Below are 17,664 nucleotides of genomic sequence, written 5' to 3' on the forward strand. Positions count from 1 at the left end.
GAATGATCCCAGAAGATTTTACTCTATATTGGCAGAATTGCCAAGACTGTAGGATTGCTGAAGGATCTAGGTTGCAGTAAGTTAATTATTGCTTTGTTGACTGTCTTTAAACAGATGCAATGGATCCACTCCTCTCTGGGCTCCATATACAGCAGCAAAGTCATCCCTCAGGATCTTTAGCTCCCCCGCACCACCCAATGCAGCCCGTCCCTGTGAACAGACAGATAAACCCAGCTAATTTTCCCCAGCTGCAGCCGCAGCCACAGCAACAGCAGCAACAGCAGCAGCAGCTGCAGACAAGACCCCCACAGCAACATCAGCAGCAGCAGCCACAGGGAATTCGACCCCAGTTTACTGCCCCAGCTCAGGTGCCTGTTCCTCCAGGCTGGAACCAGCTGCCTTCGGGAGCCCTTCAGCCTCCTCCAGCCCAGAGTTCTCTGGGCACAATGACTGCAAATCAAGGGTGGAAGAAGGCTCCCTTGCCTGGCCCAATGCAACAGCAACTCCAGGCAAGACCATCCTTAGCCACGGTACAGACACCTTCCCACCCTCCCCCTCCGTATCCCTTTGGCAGCCAGCAAGCTTCACAAGCCCATACAAACTTTCCTCAGATGAGCAACCCAGGCCAGTTCACAGCTCCTCAGATGAAGAGCTTGCAGGGAGGGCCCTCTAGGGTCCCAGCCCCCCTGCAGCAGCCCCACCTCACCAACAAGTCTCCTGCCTCCTCACCCTCCTCCTTCCAGCAGGGATCCCCTGCATCCTCCCCAACGGTTAACCAAACTCAGCAGCAGATGGGACCAAGGCCACCTCAAAATAACCCACTTCCCCAGGGATTTCAGCAGCCCGTCAGCTCTCCGGGTCGGAATCCTATGGTTCAACAGGGAAACGTGCCACCTAACTTCATGGTGATGCAGCAGCAACCACCAAATCAGGGGCCACAGAGTTTACATCCAGGCCTAGGAGGTGAGGAACACTGAAGCTATTTGTGTTGGTAAATTTACTAGAGATAGATCTTAGCAGAACTTCAATTTTTAGAGTTAATGGAGGGAGTGAAATAAGGATGTAATTACTTGGTTTTGTGGATATAGTGGTGACACTTGATATGACTTAGTTAACTTGATACATTATGCAGCATCTTACTGGTTATGTTTAAGCTAGCCCTCTGGATAAAAATGCAGGTAAAATTCAATATAGAGATGTTCATTTTGTTTTTCAAAATATTTTTGCTTGATCTTCTACTAGTAAATTAAAACGTCCAGAAGAAACAGGATTTTATTAACAGCTTATTAAGCTGCTCAGCTGTTGAAAACATTAAGATTATGCAATAGAGCAAAAATGAAAAGATAAGAATAGGGTTTTGTTGGGGAAAAGGCCCTTCTGATTTTCAATTTTGATAATCCTAGTTAGTAAAATAGCATGGTGTTTGTTAAATTTGATTAAAGTATAAAGGGGAATAAGTTCAGAAATCATTGACTTTTATAGTTTTATAATGCCAATGCCTGCTCCTTAGAGAGGGAATTCCACCAGTTATACCTAAAGGAGATTTATTTATTTATTTTGTAAGGTGCCTCTTGTATGAAGAAAAAGCAATGGAGCTTAATGTGTGAGAGGTAAAACGATTACAGTAAAACTTATCCATCTCCATGTTTATTATTTATTCTTATTAATCATTGATCTAGTGCACATGAATGTGCTTGGAGCTTTTCAGTAAGGTATAGAGAGTAATACCGTCATCTGATAAACATACCCCCCACCAAAAGACACCCATTGCCTACCCAGAAAAAAACCCTTGCATCTTTAGTGCAACATAGCAAAGGCATGTTCCCATGATTTCTGGTGAAATTAAGTTACTCATCAGTCTTTTCACTCTCTTGTAATTACTTTTACTGACATGCAGGCTGTAACATTTGAATCCTAAGAAGTTTTTAGAAAGTGCAAGAATGTTTCGGCTCCAAACTTCACTGTTCTGGGCATCCAGCCTTGGATCAGTGGAAGCTGGGTAGTCCCTCCTGCAAATGTGATTACTGATTTAATTACAATGGAAGCATGCAAATGGGGACTTGTCACTGCTAAAGAAAGGACAAATGCATATTTGTCTACAGAGCGTTTTTCAGGACATTGAAAATTTGGCCCTTAAATAAATGGACTAATACAAAAAAATTTTAAGTGAGCTTAGGTCTTAATGCTTTTCATAGAGCAAGTGATGTGCTCACCTAGGTGATCTGGCCACATCTAGGCCTATGTTATAAACTATGAGTGGGTTCTGAGATTCTCCTTACTACAGATTTGTTTTCTGAAATTAAACCTTCCTATAAAAGAAAATACTACTTTATTAGTAAGATTGCATCAGAGTATGGTTTTTGGTACCATAGCTGTCAGTATTTCAGCAAACCTTTGGAGGGGAAGGTGTAATGATAAATTTAATATACCCTCACTTTGACGCTCCTGTGAATTGTTTCTGATCTCTCATCTCTTCCAAAGAGACAAGCACAATATTGGGCAGAAATTTTCCACAAAGGAAATTATCATCCATTTCCCTCAATGGAAAAAAAAAAATCACCTATGTATGCTTAATATCAGGACCCAGGTCTTTGTTTTATAGTAGTTCTTATCAGTTTGTGTGAATATGAGAGAATTTAGCATATTCCTTTGGTACCTGTGTTAAAGTATGTAAAGTTTTGGGGTCCGTTGTATTACAGAAAAGTGAGCCCTAAACCTTGCTGTGACGTGGCCTCAGATCACATTTAGGGAGCAGATTGCCATCTTTTCCTTGGCATGTTCTAAGTGTAAATTTTTTAGTATTTCTTTTTCATTTTGACAATGCTCATGTAAGAGATTGTGTTGATTTTTTTAACCATCTTTCCCAACCTTATTAAAGATCCTACCAGTGTGACAGAGAGAGCTAAGCCAGTGGAGACTTCATGCAGCTCATCCTTCCTTATTCATTCCACATCTAAGCAAGAGTATAAATTTGCTAGGTAACTGCCTTACTCATTGTTTTCTATTAAGGAATGCCTAAACGCCTCCCACCTGGCTTCTCAGCAGGACAGGCCAACCCGAACTTTATGCAAGGTCAGGTGCCTTCGACCACAGCAACTACCCCTGGGAATTCAGGAGCCCCTCAGCTGCAAGCAAATCAAAATGTCCAGCATGCAGGTTTGTTTTCTGTGATTTATTCAGCCAGCATTTATTGAACATTGTGAGGTAGGTAGACAACAAGGATATACAGAGAAGTAGAAGCCCTGGTCCTTCCCCTTAGTTTCAGACCTATAAATAATTATTCTTTCAGGGCAATAACTGATATATTGAAAGTAGGTAAAATGTCTGGAGAATCTAGAAACACCTAAAGAAAGGAGATAAAACTTGAGGTAGAGCTGGGATCAGCATTTTTTTTTTTTCCTGAAAAGAACCAGATAGTAAATATTTTAGGCTTTGCAGGTTATATGTTCTCTGTTGCAACTGCATAACTTTGCTGTTGCAGCACCAAAGTAGCCATAGACGATACATAAATGAATGACCATGGCAGTGTTCCAACCTGCCTGTGTGCTACTGCAAAACTATATTCCTGAACTCTGAATTCATGTTATTTACAAACTGGCAATGGGCCTCATTTGGCCCATGGACCATAGTTTGCTGACCGCTCAGTTAGTGAAAGGGCAAAAGTTGTTTCTGGCAAAGGAGATGATAGGTACAAAGGCATGGAGGCACATGGCATTTTGAACAACTGTGGCTTTTAAAATCTCTTTATAGTTCATGTTAACATTGTATATGCTGAGTGTCTGAATTCTGTGTTGTTTGAAGACCAGGCTTTAATCAATACAGGTTAGGAGGACAAATAGTGTGGAGCAGAATGGCTAAAAAGTATTTGTAAGCAACATTGTATAAGCCCAGACTTCATGTTTCTGGTTGCTTTTAGGTGGCACATGACTAACCCTCTTACCCTTTCTCATTCAGGAAATTTGGACTGAGGTAGCACAAATATTTTCTGAACTCCGATCCCCACTTGGAGTTATAGTTCAGTTATGTGGTTCCAACATTAATTGTAAATCACTAAGGAAGGAGAATAGTCTTAAACTTAAAAAAAAAAAAACCTCTTGAAAGCTTAGAGAAGGGTAGGGCAAACTGCATGACTTCCCCTATCTGCTAATGCAAAACTATAATTCCTGAGCTATGTGAATTCATGTTTTCTATAGGAAGTTTTAAAATAGTGATAAAATCATTCATAATTCCTCCACATAAGCACAACTCTTTTATTGATATATTTTTATATGGTGCCTTCCTCCCACATGCACATATTGTTTTGATTTCTCTGTTTATCCCATCTAAGAGAGCTCTACTCGTCTGTCGTTTTCTCTTCTCCTACCCTACATTATTGCTCTTGTTAGCTTTTACTTCTTCCTGTGAAAATACTTTGTTATTTTACTCTTGCCAACTAGACTCTAAGGGGTCAGGGATTTGGTCTGTCTTGTTTATTGTTGTTACCTCGGTACCAAAAATGCCTTGTACATATTAGGTACTCAATAGATAATTGTTGATTGGATGAATATACACTGGTATATTAGTGTATGTAGTATATACAGTGGTCATGGAATTCAGTTTAAGGCCAGTTTAGAAAATCTTCCTTAGGATTCAGGAAAAATCTGGATTGTATGAACAGTGGACAGTTTGTCCCCTGTCTCCTGGCTGGAGCATGGACTGGGCTCATAACTTCATTGTGGCTACCACTTTTTAGTCCCCATTTAAAAATGGAAAAAAAATGAGGAGGGATAAAATAAGCTAAAGGTTATTCTACAAAAAGGGAGAGATAATATAAGCAGTTATAGGAAAGTCCCAAAGACCCAACAATAAGTAAACACTGCAGCAAGCCAGGCAGTGTTCTTTGTCTGAATTAGAAATAATTGAGAAGAATAAAACATGTCCCATGTAGTCCACCAGGGACTGCCACAGGGGAGGGTCACTGAAGTTTTAACATCCTTTGTTGACTGTCCTCTGTCTGCAGCTTCTGAATTGTCTGTTAGTTCCACCAGAGGCTCAGCTTCCAGATCAAGATTAAATAATTTTTACCACATTGGGGCAGAGGAGACCTGTCTTTAAGAAGTATTAGCTGTTCTTTTCTTTACAGTGCAGCATCCAGATATCAATCCAGATATCACATGCATAACCTTTGAGAGTCATTATTAGTTTTCCAAGGAGCATTTTTAAATGTCTTCTCAACTTTGCTGAAGTTTTCTTAAACACTACATCACATCTTTTGTTTCCTGACTCATCTAAAGCAGAGCTTATTTCACTAGCCTACAGTGCTTTTCATAAATGTTCTTCATTTTAAGGTAGCTGCACATCATTTTTAAATAATGAGATGCTGCCTTTCTCTTTGTTTAATCTAAGAGAAAATAAACTTTATTGATCTTCAAAATGTTATCTTTAAGTTACCAAATAGGAGTAAAGAAACGGTTTCTCCTTCTCTATTGTATGGTCACTGAGAATATATGCCACAGTCACATATCCATACTATGGAAAACTCACAGAAGTATGTTAAGCACAGCACATTTGTTTATGTTGGTCAGTGGATATGGGTGAGTTGTGTTTTTCTAATAAGGTAATTTGAGAATCTTAATACCAACAAGATAATAGTATTACTTTCTGAAACTGTGCCTTTTTTTTTTTAAAGGTGGTCAAGGAGCTGGTCCTCCTCAAAACCAGATGCAGGTGTCCCACGGGCCACCAAATATGATGCAGCCCAGCCTCATGGGAATTCATGGCAACATGAACAACCAACAGGCTGGTAGTTCTGGGGTTCCTCAGGTGAACCTGGGCAACATGCAAGGCCAGCCCCAGCAGGGCCCACCATCTCAGCTGATGAGCATGCACCAGCAGATCGTGCCCTCCCAGGGCCAGATGGTCCAGCAACAAGGAACCTTGAACCCTCAGAACCCTATGATCCTTTCAAGGGCCCAGCTTATGCCGCAGGGTCAGATGATGGTGAATCCTCAGAGCCAAAATCTTGGGCCCTCGCCCCAGAGGATGACCCCACCCAAGCAGATGCTTCCCCAGCAGGGCCCACAAATGATGGCACCACATAACCAGATGATGGGGCCTCAGGGGCAAGTTTTGCTTCAACAGAACCCAATGATAGAGCAGATTATGACCAATCAGATGCAGGGGAATAAGCAACAGTTTAACACTCAGAACCAATCTAATGTCATGTCGGGACCAGCACAGATAATGAGGGGACCAACTCCAAACATGCAAGGAAACATGGTGCAGTTTACGGGACAGATGTCAGGACAGATGCTGCCCCAGCAAGGGCCCGTGAGCAACAGTCCATCTCAGGTTATGGGGATTCAGGGGCAGGTCTTGAGGCCACCAGGGCCCAGCCCACATATGGCCCAGCCACATGGCGATCCTGCTACTACAGCAAATAACGATGTCAGCTTGTCTCAGATGATGCCTGACGTTAGCATGCAACAAAGCAACATGGTCCCCCCCCACGTGCAGGCCATGCAGGGAAACAGTGCCTCGGGAAACCACTTCTCAGGCCATGGGATGCCTTTCAATGCACCTTTCAGTGGAGCACCCAATGGAAATCAGATGTCCTGTGGTCAGAATCCAGGCTTCCCGGTCAATAAGGATGTCACGCTAACAAGCCCATTGTTGGTCAACTTATTGCAGAGTGATATCTCTGCAGGCCATTTTGGGGTAAACAATAAGCAAAATAATACCAACGCAAATAAACCGAAGAAGAAGAAACCCCCTCGGAAGAAGAAAAATAGTCAGCAGGATCTAAAGTAGGTTGTGATAGTTTTGCCTAAAATCTTATTCATTTATTTCTATGTGAACAACTTTTTTTGATGGAAAATTTTAAACATGTATAAAATAAGAATAGTATAATGAAATTACCCCTGCTTCAAATTATCAGCTCATAATCCATCTTGCCTTCATCCATGCTCTCCCCATTATCCTCTTGGTTATTTTAAAGCAAGTTCACTTTAAATATTTCAGTATGTACCTCTGAAAAATAAGGACAGGTTTTTGTCTTTGTTTTGTGTTTTTTATGACCACGAAATACCATTAGCACACCTGGAAAAACTAATACTTCCTTCATATTCTCACATTTCCAGACAGTGTCCACATTTCCCTGATTATCTCAAATTAAGTTTTTTTACAGTTTGTTCAAATACGGAGCCAAACAAGGTTCATACATTGCAGTCAACTGATATATGTCTCTTAAGTCTGTAGTCTCCGGGGGGTTGTGGCATTCAGAGCCTGAAAGGTAGCCAGTGCTGCCACACTGTAACTCCACAAAGCATGTCAGGTTTATAAATGACTGTTGGGGAGCCAGAAAGGCTGTATGTGTTTTGGAAATGAAAACCGTTTATGGAGACTCCCTTCTGTCTCTCAAATAGAAACAGTTTTTTGTACAGGTGCCTTTCCTTTAAAGGCTCTTTATCATCAGCAGCAGCTTAAAATCTCATGCTAAGATGATTGGACCTTTTAAATCAGTTACCCTTTTTGTAAAGGTGAGTTCTTTTGCAAGATTACAGCAGGAAGGGCAATTAACTTATATTACATTTCCTGAAGCTAAGCATTAATTTAAGTCATATTTTTGGCCTTGATAAAATGTTTCCAAAAGGAATATTGATTAAACTAGATTTTCTGCCTTTAATTATAAAACTGAAATTCAGAGACATTTATTACCAGAAAATAGTGACTGAGGAGTGTAAAACAGGTTAATTCAAATAAATTGCTAGAACTATAGAAGAGAATAGGGGAGCTTTAGTTAAGGGAACAGAAATGTTCAAAATAAAACCAACTGCCTTTTTCTCAGCCTTCTCACAATATTTCTTTGGTTGTACTCTAGTATTATATTCACTTTTTTCTTGAATCTTATAAATCAAAATTCAGTAATTGTATATTAACAACCTGTATTTTTCCTGAATTCAGAATTAATAACCCGTTTGGTTATCTGATTTTTCCAATAGCTCTTTCTAAGTTAAATTCTTTACTACTATCGACCTGTGTGGGAATAACATTTCTGTGGCAATATTTATTCCTCCCAGTAATCTAGGAGTAAAATTGTAGGGTTCTTCAGTTGCCATTAGTATGGATTTTTGCTGTCTGCACCAGCACTTAGGGAGATTGCTTACTTGTTGGGGCTACAGATAGTGAAAAGGGCCTTATACAGCATCAAGGCTCCTAGGAAGGGAGACAATAAGTTAAAAGTAAGAGTGCATGCTCCCAATTCTACCACTAGCTTACTGTGGAACCTTGGACCTGTTTTCTAACACCTCTGTGGGCCTTTGTTTTTTCATCCATAACATGAGGTAACTGGACCAGGTATCTGAGATATTTTTTTTAGCAATACAGTTCTTTGAAAGTAAAGGATACTGCAGAATCCTTGCCTATAATTTGAAGTGAGAGAGAAGTCATATAAGGAGCAAATTGATATAGGCATCTGCATGTGCTCAGGACCTGCTTCAGGTTCTAAATTCCCATGTGCTAGGGCTTTTAAAATGGATTTAAGGTAATGAAACTACACAGAGTACAGTGAGGTAAAATACTGTCTAAAAGTGAGTGACCAATATCAGGGCAAAGGGAGACAAAAGGTAGAAAAGAAAAGTACAGCTAAGAGTAAGATTAAAAACAAAATGAGGGCTGTGAGCACTCTGGTTCTTTGGGAATGTGGGTGTTAGTAGGTAACGTTTTTTTCTTCCCCACAAAAAATTCTAAGGTTCACCCAGGTAAAAATGAAAGCATCCCAAAGCCAATGGGGATGTCTGTTAAATAAATACACGTTCTGCAACAAAATTAATTAGCTTTGTTCTGGTATTCTCTGGCTTTCTTTGTTCTCTGAATACCATTTTCATTAGCCAATCTACAGCTTCTTGCAAGGTGTTATGAATTGTTGGAGCCACCACTGCAATATTCACAAAAAAAGAAACAATCTGGACTCCCTGGTTGAATTTGATAGCTACCCTAAAGATAATGTGGTTTCATAGGCACAGTACTTTATAATATTGATAGCCCAAACTATGATCCCTTAAAACATCTAAGGGATGGATGATTACATGAAAATCATTATATCAGAAATTTGTAGAAAACACTTTGAGTAAATAGCCATGTTATTAAATTAAGTGGATTTTAACATTTAATGAAATTGGCAGATTTTTTATGCCAAATATTGAATACTTCATCAGACTAGAGAGATGTAAATAATGCTAAGAATGATAATGCAAATAGATTTCTTCAGAAACAGGGGAGGGGTTAAGCTTAGTTTTGTGTATAAACTATACAACTTACTCTCAAATGTGTAATTTATCTTTTAGCACCCCAGATACTCGCCCAGCTGGTCTGGAGGAGGCTGATCAGCAGCCATTGCCTGGAGAACAAGGAATTAACTTGGACAACTCAGGCCCTAAACTGCCAGAATTTTCAAACCGACCACCAGGTGATAAAATGTTAACTAAAGTTTATATGCTTGTCATCATTTATTTACAGCATTATAAGTCTTTTTTTCAAGGAAACAATAGTATTTTATTTTGTCTACTAACTAGGCTACTTTGGTGGTTTAATGTGTCTAGTATTTGGAAACTGTGCCTTGATATTAAGTAAAAAAATTTCAGATATAACTTCTGAAGGCGTATATGTGTGCATGTGTGTGTATGTATTTGTGTGTGTGTGTGTGTGTCTTTTGCTCAAATTAGTCTTCATTATTTTAGGTCTTCATAAAATCAGACTAAAATGTCAAGTGCCTCTTTATTCTTGTCAATATCAAGGTTCTAGTTGGCATCAAAATGGATTAATATTAAATGAAAAGATGTTTTCACTCTAATCCTGCTTGCCTGCCTTTCCTGCAGCCTTTCCTACTGGGGCTTTCTCAAAGCAGAGAACTACCAGGGTTTAAAATAAGATTTTTTAAATAGAACTTTTATTATGAATCTTTAAACATAAAAAATATGTAAAGAGTAATAAAACAGACACTCATGTACTTCCTACCCAGGTTAATAATAAATAGGACCAATATTGTTGAAGCCCTCTGTGTTGTATACTCCTCTGATTATAAAATAATATCATCCTCTAAATGTTGAAAATTATGTTGAAAAGGAAAAAGTCTCCTAAAATTCGTTCATTCCAACCTAGGTATTATAGAACCAAGGCCAGCTGTCACAGTGTCTCTATACCTGGTTCCTCTTGGCCTGAGCAGTGATTTGTAACTTTATTCCCCTGTGACACAGTTGAAGACACACAAGCCTGTCACTTTTAGGCCACACTTCCATGTGTATACAAAGGCTTATGTTTTGTTTCTTCCTTTCTAGTTCCTCCACCTCCTTTTTTGGCATGTAAGTGTAAGTGATGTTATTTTAGGGATAAACTTTAGTCCACCCTTAATTTATGTATTTTAAAAGTGAATCAAAAAAAAAAGTGAATTCATTATGATTTGTGTTATTTATTACAAATTTTTTGGTACACCACACTTCCCATCAGTGAGTTACAGCAGCACAATTGAGGCTGGGAGGTCACCAGTCTTTGGTGGTGGTCCAGAGGCATTATGAACAGGAAGGTGCCTTCTTCCCTCAGATACATCTGAATTCTTCTATTAAATCCCAGGGGTTCTCACACACATTATTGCTTCCTTTCTACAGTTTGCAAACTGGGAGCCTGTAGGCTGAATTTAGCCTACCGATATGTTTGAATTGTCGTGCAGCATCCTAAACCAAACAGAAACCTGAATTTAAATGCCTTTAGATAGAGCATCAGCTCTGCAGTTTGGCTCTGTCCACAGAACTACTACTGTCTTATACCAGCCCACTTCTCTTCTTCATTACCGGTCTGGCCCCTAAAGGCATATGAATTTTCATCCCTTGATTAATAAACTTGGTTTTTGATTATGTTATATGCACGTGTGTGTGTCCTGGCTTTCCCTCTCCACCATTCTGTCACAACAACCCCAATCTATCTTATCATTAATGCCCTTTGGACTGCTGCCTCCAGCTTCTGGAACCTTTACAGTAGCCATGCCCTTAACTGTTACTTTCGAGAGAGGCTGCTGTATTGTCTGTGCTGCTGTCTTTGGTATCTATGCTGTCTGGTGGCCTAATTTTAAAGAAAAAGTCATTTGTATCATAGCCCTGACATCAAGGCTTCTACAGAAATTACAATTCTTAACATGGGAACCTGAGTTAAACCTATAGAAATGCCATATGTTGTTGGCTTTATAAATGTAAAGAGGTTAGTTGGGCCTAAAACAAAAAAGGATTAAAAAGAAACTTCAAAACTGGATTCTGCACATTGTACTCATTGGTGCCATGTCTATCATTAGCTAGAAGAAATTGATTAGCTATTAAACACAGGGTGTGACCCTGTGGCAGCAGCATTTGATAGCTGCTCTATGAAAATCTTGAGCCAACACTTCTTCTGACTGCCAGGGCCAGCTGTCCTTATGCCTGTACCTTCATAAAACTTTCCTAATGTATTTTTCATGCAACAGTGAAATAAATCTAGTTTGTGAAATTGTATTTATCCCAGTTATATGCCCGCTTTTTCCCACTGAACAACCTTTATTCTTGGTTAATGATCTTTCCATCCTTTCTGCTGATTGTGTAAGGTTTTGGTTCTAAAATGCCAAATAAAATTTTCACAAAAGAAAGAATCATTTGAGATGTTGCCTTCTAGAAATCTATAAGGCATTGTCCCTCAGAGTTCTTTTCCTGAAATTATTTTTTATTCCTGAGGGCTGTGCTTCTTGCTTATTCTTCAATTATGGATTCATAGAAAATATTTCTCCAAATAAAGTTTTACATGTAAGAAAGTAAACAGAAATTAATATTTGTAAAAAGAACTTCAGTGCCCTCATTTTATTTTCAATGTGTGTATCAGCTTCTATTAGCTCCTACTATTTATTGAACTGATTTACGTCGGAGGGGCAGTTTAATTCATTGGGTTTCCCAAAGAATTGAGCCTGAAGGATGCAGCATGGTGTGTGAAGCCAATGGATTGGAGTAATTTTAAATCCCTCTTCCTTAAGGAATTGAATCCTAGAATTTTATATTTTACTTCTGTTGAAAGAATAAAAAGGCTATCTTCAATGCTGGCGTTTTCAACAAAACCAAGTCTTAAAAAAATTAATCTGTGCTAACAGAAAAAAAAGTGACTCTTAAATGCTTCATTCACAAGTACAATGAAATATTTACTATGCTTGCATGAGACCCCAGTGCTGGGCGGTCAGCTGTTTGCTGTTGATGGAGTTTTTCTTGTGTCATCTGAATGTTTGGCGGTATAGACTTGGCCAGTTTCAGTGCATAGCACAGTGTCTATTAGAGTCTTAGTGCAGTGATGCCTCATTCAAACCCTGAAGACTGAGGAGCTCCAGGTTCTTGATGCTTTGCTTTTTGCTTCCTTAAGCAGTGTGCCTCTTTGCTTATGTCAGAGAATGAGGGGCTGCCCCTACCCCCCTGGGAACGGGCACATCTGAGCTGTTTGTGCACAGTCTGTGCAACCTAGATGAGTATTGCTTGGCTATACTCTAAAGGTAGCCAAGCTTTTCTTGCTGAAAATCTAACTTCCCTGATTTTGGGGGCTCGTTTTAGGTTATCCTTCTCAACCAGTTGAACAGAGGCCACTTCAGCAGATGCCTCCTCAGCTCATGCAGCATGTGGCACCCCCACCCCAGCCACCACAGCAGCAGCCGCCGCCGCAGCAGCCGCCGACCCCCAGTCAGCCACAGTCTCAGCAGCAGCAGCAGCAGCAAATGATGATGATGCTCATGATGCAGCAGGACCCCAAATCAGTTAGGCTTCCAGTCTCCCAGAGCGTCCATCCCCCAAGGGGCCCCCTGAATCCGGACTCCCAGAGAATGCCCATGCAACAGAGTGGCAGTGTGCCTGTCATGGTCAGTTTGCAAGGACCTGCCTCCGTGCCGCCATCACCTGATAAGCAAAGAATGCCAATGCCTGTGAATACTCCTTTGGGAAGCAATTCAAGGAAAATGGTATACCAGGAGAACCCCCAGAATCCTTCCAGCTCACCACTGGGAGAGATGTCCTCGCTCCCTGAAGCAAGTGGCAGTGAAGTACCATCTGTCTCAGGAGGCCCAAATAACATGCCTTCACATTTAGTGGTTTCCCAGAATCAGTTAATGATGACAGGGCCAAAACCTGGACCATCACCCCTTGCAACAACTCAAGGTGCAACTCCCCAGCAGCCTCCTGTAAATTCCCTGCCCAGCTCTCACGGCCACCACTTTCCAAATGTGGCTGCCCCAACCCAAACATCTAGGCCTAAAACACCAAACAGAGCCAGCCCCAGACCCTATTATCCTCAGACACCCAACAACCGCCCTCCCAGCACAGAACCTTCAGAAATCAGTCTATCACCAGAAAGACTCAATGCCTCCATAGCAGGACTCTTCCCCCCACAGATTAATATTCCTTTACCTCCCAGGCCAAATTTAAACAGAGGCTTTGATCAACAGGGCCTAAATCCAACAACTTTGAAGGCGATCGGACAAGCACCTTCAAATCTTACCATGAATAATCCTTCCAATTTTGCTGCCCCACAGACTCACAAATTAGATTCTGTGGTGGTGAATTCTGGAAAGCAGTCTAATTCTGGAGCAACAAAACGGGCAAGTCCAAGCAACAGTCGCAGGTCTAGTCCTGGGTCAAGTAGGAAAACCACCCCAAGTCCAGGGAGACAAAATTCAAAAGCCCCTAAACTTACTCTTGCCTCTCAAACAAATGCAACCTTGTTGCAAAATGTGGAGTTGCCAAGAAACGTATTGGTCAGTCCTACTCCTTTGGCCAATCCCCCCGTACCTGGGAGCTTCCCTAACAACAGCGGGCTGAATCCTCAGAATCCTACCATGCCTGTGGCTGCAATAGGCGGTGTTCTTGAGGATAACAAGGAGAGCTTGACTATGCCTCAGGACAGCGATTGCCAGAATTCCCAGGGTAGGAAGGAGCAGGTAAACGTTGAGCTAAAAGCAGTCCCTGCCCAAGAAGTTAAAATGGTCCCTGAAGATCAATCCAAAAAGGATGGGCAACCTTCGGATACTAACAAACTTCCCAGTGTCGAAGAGAACAAAAATTTGGTGTCTCCTGCTATGAGGGAAGCACCAACATCGTTAAGTCAACTTCTTGACAACTCTGGAGCTCCTAATGTGACCATTAAACCCCCTGGGCTTACAGATCTGGAAGTAACACCTCCAGTAGTTTCTGGAGAGGACCTGAAAAAAGCATCTGTCATTCCCACACTGCAGGATTCGTCTTCTAAAGAACCCTCTAATTCCCTAAATTTACCTCACAGTAACGAGCCGTGTTCAACCCTTGTGCATCCAGAATTGAGTGAGGTCAGTTCTAATGTTGCACCAAGCATCCCTCAAGTAATGTCAAGACCTGTCAGCTCTTCCTCCATTTCCACTCCTTTGCCCCCAAATCAGATAACTGTTTTTGTAACTTCCAATCCCATCACAACTTCAGCTAACACATCAGCAGCTCTGCCAACTCACCTGCAGTCTGCATTAATGTCAACAGTTGTCACAATGCCCAATGTGGGTAGCAAGGTTATGGTTTCTGAGGGACAGTCAGCTGCTCAGTCAAATGCCCGGCCTCAGTTCATTACACCTGTCTTTATCAATTCATCCTCAATAATTCAGGTTATGAAAGGATCACAGCCAAGCACAATTCCTGCAACCCCACTGACAACCAACTCTGGCTTGATGCCTCCCTCTGTTGCAGTCGTTGGCCCTTTACACATACCTCAGAATATAAAATTTTCTTCTGCTCCTGTACTGCCTAATGCCCCCTCCAGTAGTCCTGCTGCAAACATACAGACAGGTCGACCCTTGGTCCTTAACTCACGAGCCACCCCTGTTCCGCTTCCTTCCCCACCTTGTACAACTTCTCCAGTTGTCCCTCCTCATCCCCCTGTCCAGCAAGTAAAAGAACTGAATCCAGAGGAGACTAGTCCTCAGGTGAGCACCTCAGCAGATCAGAGCACTCTGCCCTCTTCACAGTCAACCACAGTGGTTTCTCCCCTTTTGACCAATAGTCCAGGCTCCTCTGTCAACCGGCGAAGCCCAGTCTCATCTAGTAAGGGCAAAGGAAAAGTGGACAAAATCGGCCAGATTTTGCTGACCAAGGCGTGTAAAAAAGTTACAGGCTCTCTTGAGAAAGGGGAAGAACAATATGGTGCAGATGGAGAAACTGAAGGCCAAGGGCTAGAGACCACAGCTCCAGGGCTCATGGGAACAGAGCAGTTATCCACAGAGCTGGACAGTAAAACCCCAACACCCCCAGCACCCACTCTGCTAAAAATGACCTCTAGCCCTGTGGGCCCAGGCTCCGCCTCAGCAGGACCCAGCTTACCTGGCAGTACTCTCCCCACCAATGTACGCTCAATAGTAACCACTCTGGTACCCTCTGAGCTCATCTCCGCGGCGCCGACCACAAAAAACAATCATATTGGCATAGCATCTGAGCCACTTGCAGGTGGCCTAGTGGAGGAGAAGGTGGGATCTCATCCAGAGCTTCTACCCAGCATAGGTATGTACTTGGCGCCTGGCATCATCTCGTGTCAATTTTTGATGACCTATCCCACAAGAGAAAGCATGACTCCTTTTCTACTTGGAGGAAGAAGAATGGGCTAAATGGCAATAGTGATGGTTTCATTTATTTGAAGTACGTTGGGAAATAATACTTTCCTTTTAAAATCCCACGTTGTTTACATTCATTAATATGGTTCTCTCTCAGCTCCTGAAATAATCATATACCTTTTATTTACATAACATTTTTCATTTTACAAAGAAGCATTTTCACCTATGTTACATCATCTTCATACCAACCATGTCAGGTAGCCCTAACCCCATTCTGCGGGTGAGAAGACTGAAGCTCAGAGTTCAGTATTCATTCCAAGTCTATACTGTGAGCCTCCAGTTTAACCATGTCCCTTAAGGGTAAACAGCAGTTTCTGCAGGGTCTCCTTACTGTGGTAAAGACTTGCTCTCAACTGTTCAGAGCAGGTTTCTCATAGCCCCTTCCTCATTGTACTCTATCCCAGGGACTCTTCCCTTCTGACTGGCTACTCCAGGGGAGAGCTTTCCAGAAAACCAGCTTTCATGGTAATAGACATGGGAGGAGCAAAGTGGTTGAGAGATAGGCTTAGGTTGGTGCCAGCATTTACCAGCTGTTTGGGCTTAGGCAAGTTACTTGACTAAGTTACTCCAAACTTTAGTTTCCTCCTTTGTAAAATGGGGACAATAGTAGTTGTAAGAATTCAATGAGATAATGTATATAACATTTTTAGCACAGGGCTAGAATATAGTAATCATTCAATAATAGGTAAAGAATTCTTGTGACCAGTTTCTTTTTGATGCAATCTCTTTGAAAATTAGACCATTCCATTCATGTATTTCTAGTTCAGATTATTTCCTATGTACTGGTAAGGTGGGCTAATGATGGAAAGGTAGATGTCCTTACATCTCCCCTCCTTCCCTTGGCATCTCCCCCCGCACCCCACCCCCAACATACATAATGTTCCTCCTTCTATGAGGCTTAAGTGTTACAGAAGCTCTATTTCCCCAGAGTGGAATCAGTCAAACACTGCCAAAGCTCAAAGGACCTTTGCTGTATCCTAGGCCAGCCGATAGCGCCTATCTGTTTATGCAGCTAAAATGCTTCGAGGGGCAGGAGGAGGGGCAGAACGAACACAAGCTTCTGGTAGGATCAGAGTTCAAATTCTAGCTCCACTGGTAACCAGTTGCAGTTGGGTAAATCCCTTAACCTCTTGTAAGCCATGTACTTCACCAGTAAACTGGAGATTGTAATTCCTACCTCCCAGAATTTATACAAAGATTTATATAGTGATTCATTGAGTGGGCTTAGCGTAAAAGCCAGCACACTGCCTCACACAGAGCCCTGGAAAGGTTAATTCCCCTTCTATCTGCCTATTCACTTCAAAACTAGAGAATAGGGATAAAGGCCTTTAAGGAGTTCTCTGCCCTTGGAGGAGACAGAGACTTCATAGGGCTGGGTGCTGTAGATTCCTGGTTCTAGTTCTGTTGATGTAGGTGAGCCCTAAGAATTTTTTTAAAACCTGGTGTGACTTAAATATATTATCCACTATTAAATGTTTCCATTCTACTTCCTTTCAGGGAACCTTTCCCTCTGATACCAAGAGAATAATGATGAAGTTGTTAGAAAATAACTTTTATCTGGATCCTGTGTAAACCTAGAGAAATATAGGAGCGTTAGGGAGATGAACCAGTAGTTGGAAAAAAAACTTCTCAATTTCAGTTAAGATTATTTCCATTCTTTTTCAAGGGGCTTCTGTGCTTTTACCTTGAAAGTGTGAGAAACCAATACTGGAGTAAAAAATAAAAGTTAAGGTACAGTTTTAAGCTTTATTAGATAAGCATCCAAAATAAATTCTTAACACAAATGCATCATTGACTAAGCAGGGAGAGAAATCTACAAAAGTCACAATTTCCACATGAGGGTAAAACTTACTGTTGTAGAGTTTATCTAGGATGTTAGACTGAGTGTCAAGATGGGAGGACATAACCTTGAGTGACTGTGGCATATCTATGTCTTCAATCTTTACGGTATGATCCCAGAAGTTCCCATTCTAGAGTACATTGTGTATTCCATTCCTCTTCAAGGGCCTGAGTTC

At 41.4% G+C, this 17,664-nt stretch overlaps 1 protein-coding gene across 13 annotated transcripts in view; it reads left to right on the plus strand.

The window, feature by feature from the left end:
• The window catches only part of NCOA6 (nuclear receptor coactivator 6), a 99,295-nt gene that overhangs the window by 65,648 nt on the left and 15,983 nt on the right, over window positions 1-17,664 (plus strand). For 8 of the 13 annotated variants that reach the window (XR_014235359.1, XR_014235360.1, XM_082358793.1 and 5 more), the window contains 5 exons: window positions 115-963; window positions 3,010-3,156; window positions 5,669-6,785; window positions 9,324-9,445; window positions 12,585-15,539. Coding sequence is in view for 11 of the 13 variants with exons in the window: in XM_082358793.1 (XP_082214919.1) it covers window positions 115-963; window positions 3,010-3,156; window positions 5,669-6,785; window positions 9,324-9,445; window positions 12,585-15,539 (5,190 nt within the window). In the remaining 2 variants the exon portion in view is untranslated. The remainder of the gene's footprint in view (window positions 1-114; window positions 964-3,009; window positions 3,157-5,668; window positions 6,786-9,323; window positions 9,446-12,584; window positions 15,540-17,664) is intronic. The other 5 variants (XM_082358800.1, XM_082358801.1, XM_082358796.1 and 2 more) reach the window with 5 other exon arrangements.

This window comes from Balaenoptera borealis, assembly GCF_965194805.1.
Source record: "Balaenoptera borealis genome assembly, chromosome: 16".
Lineage (NCBI taxonomy): Eukaryota > Metazoa > Chordata > Mammalia > Artiodactyla > Balaenopteridae > Balaenoptera > Balaenoptera borealis.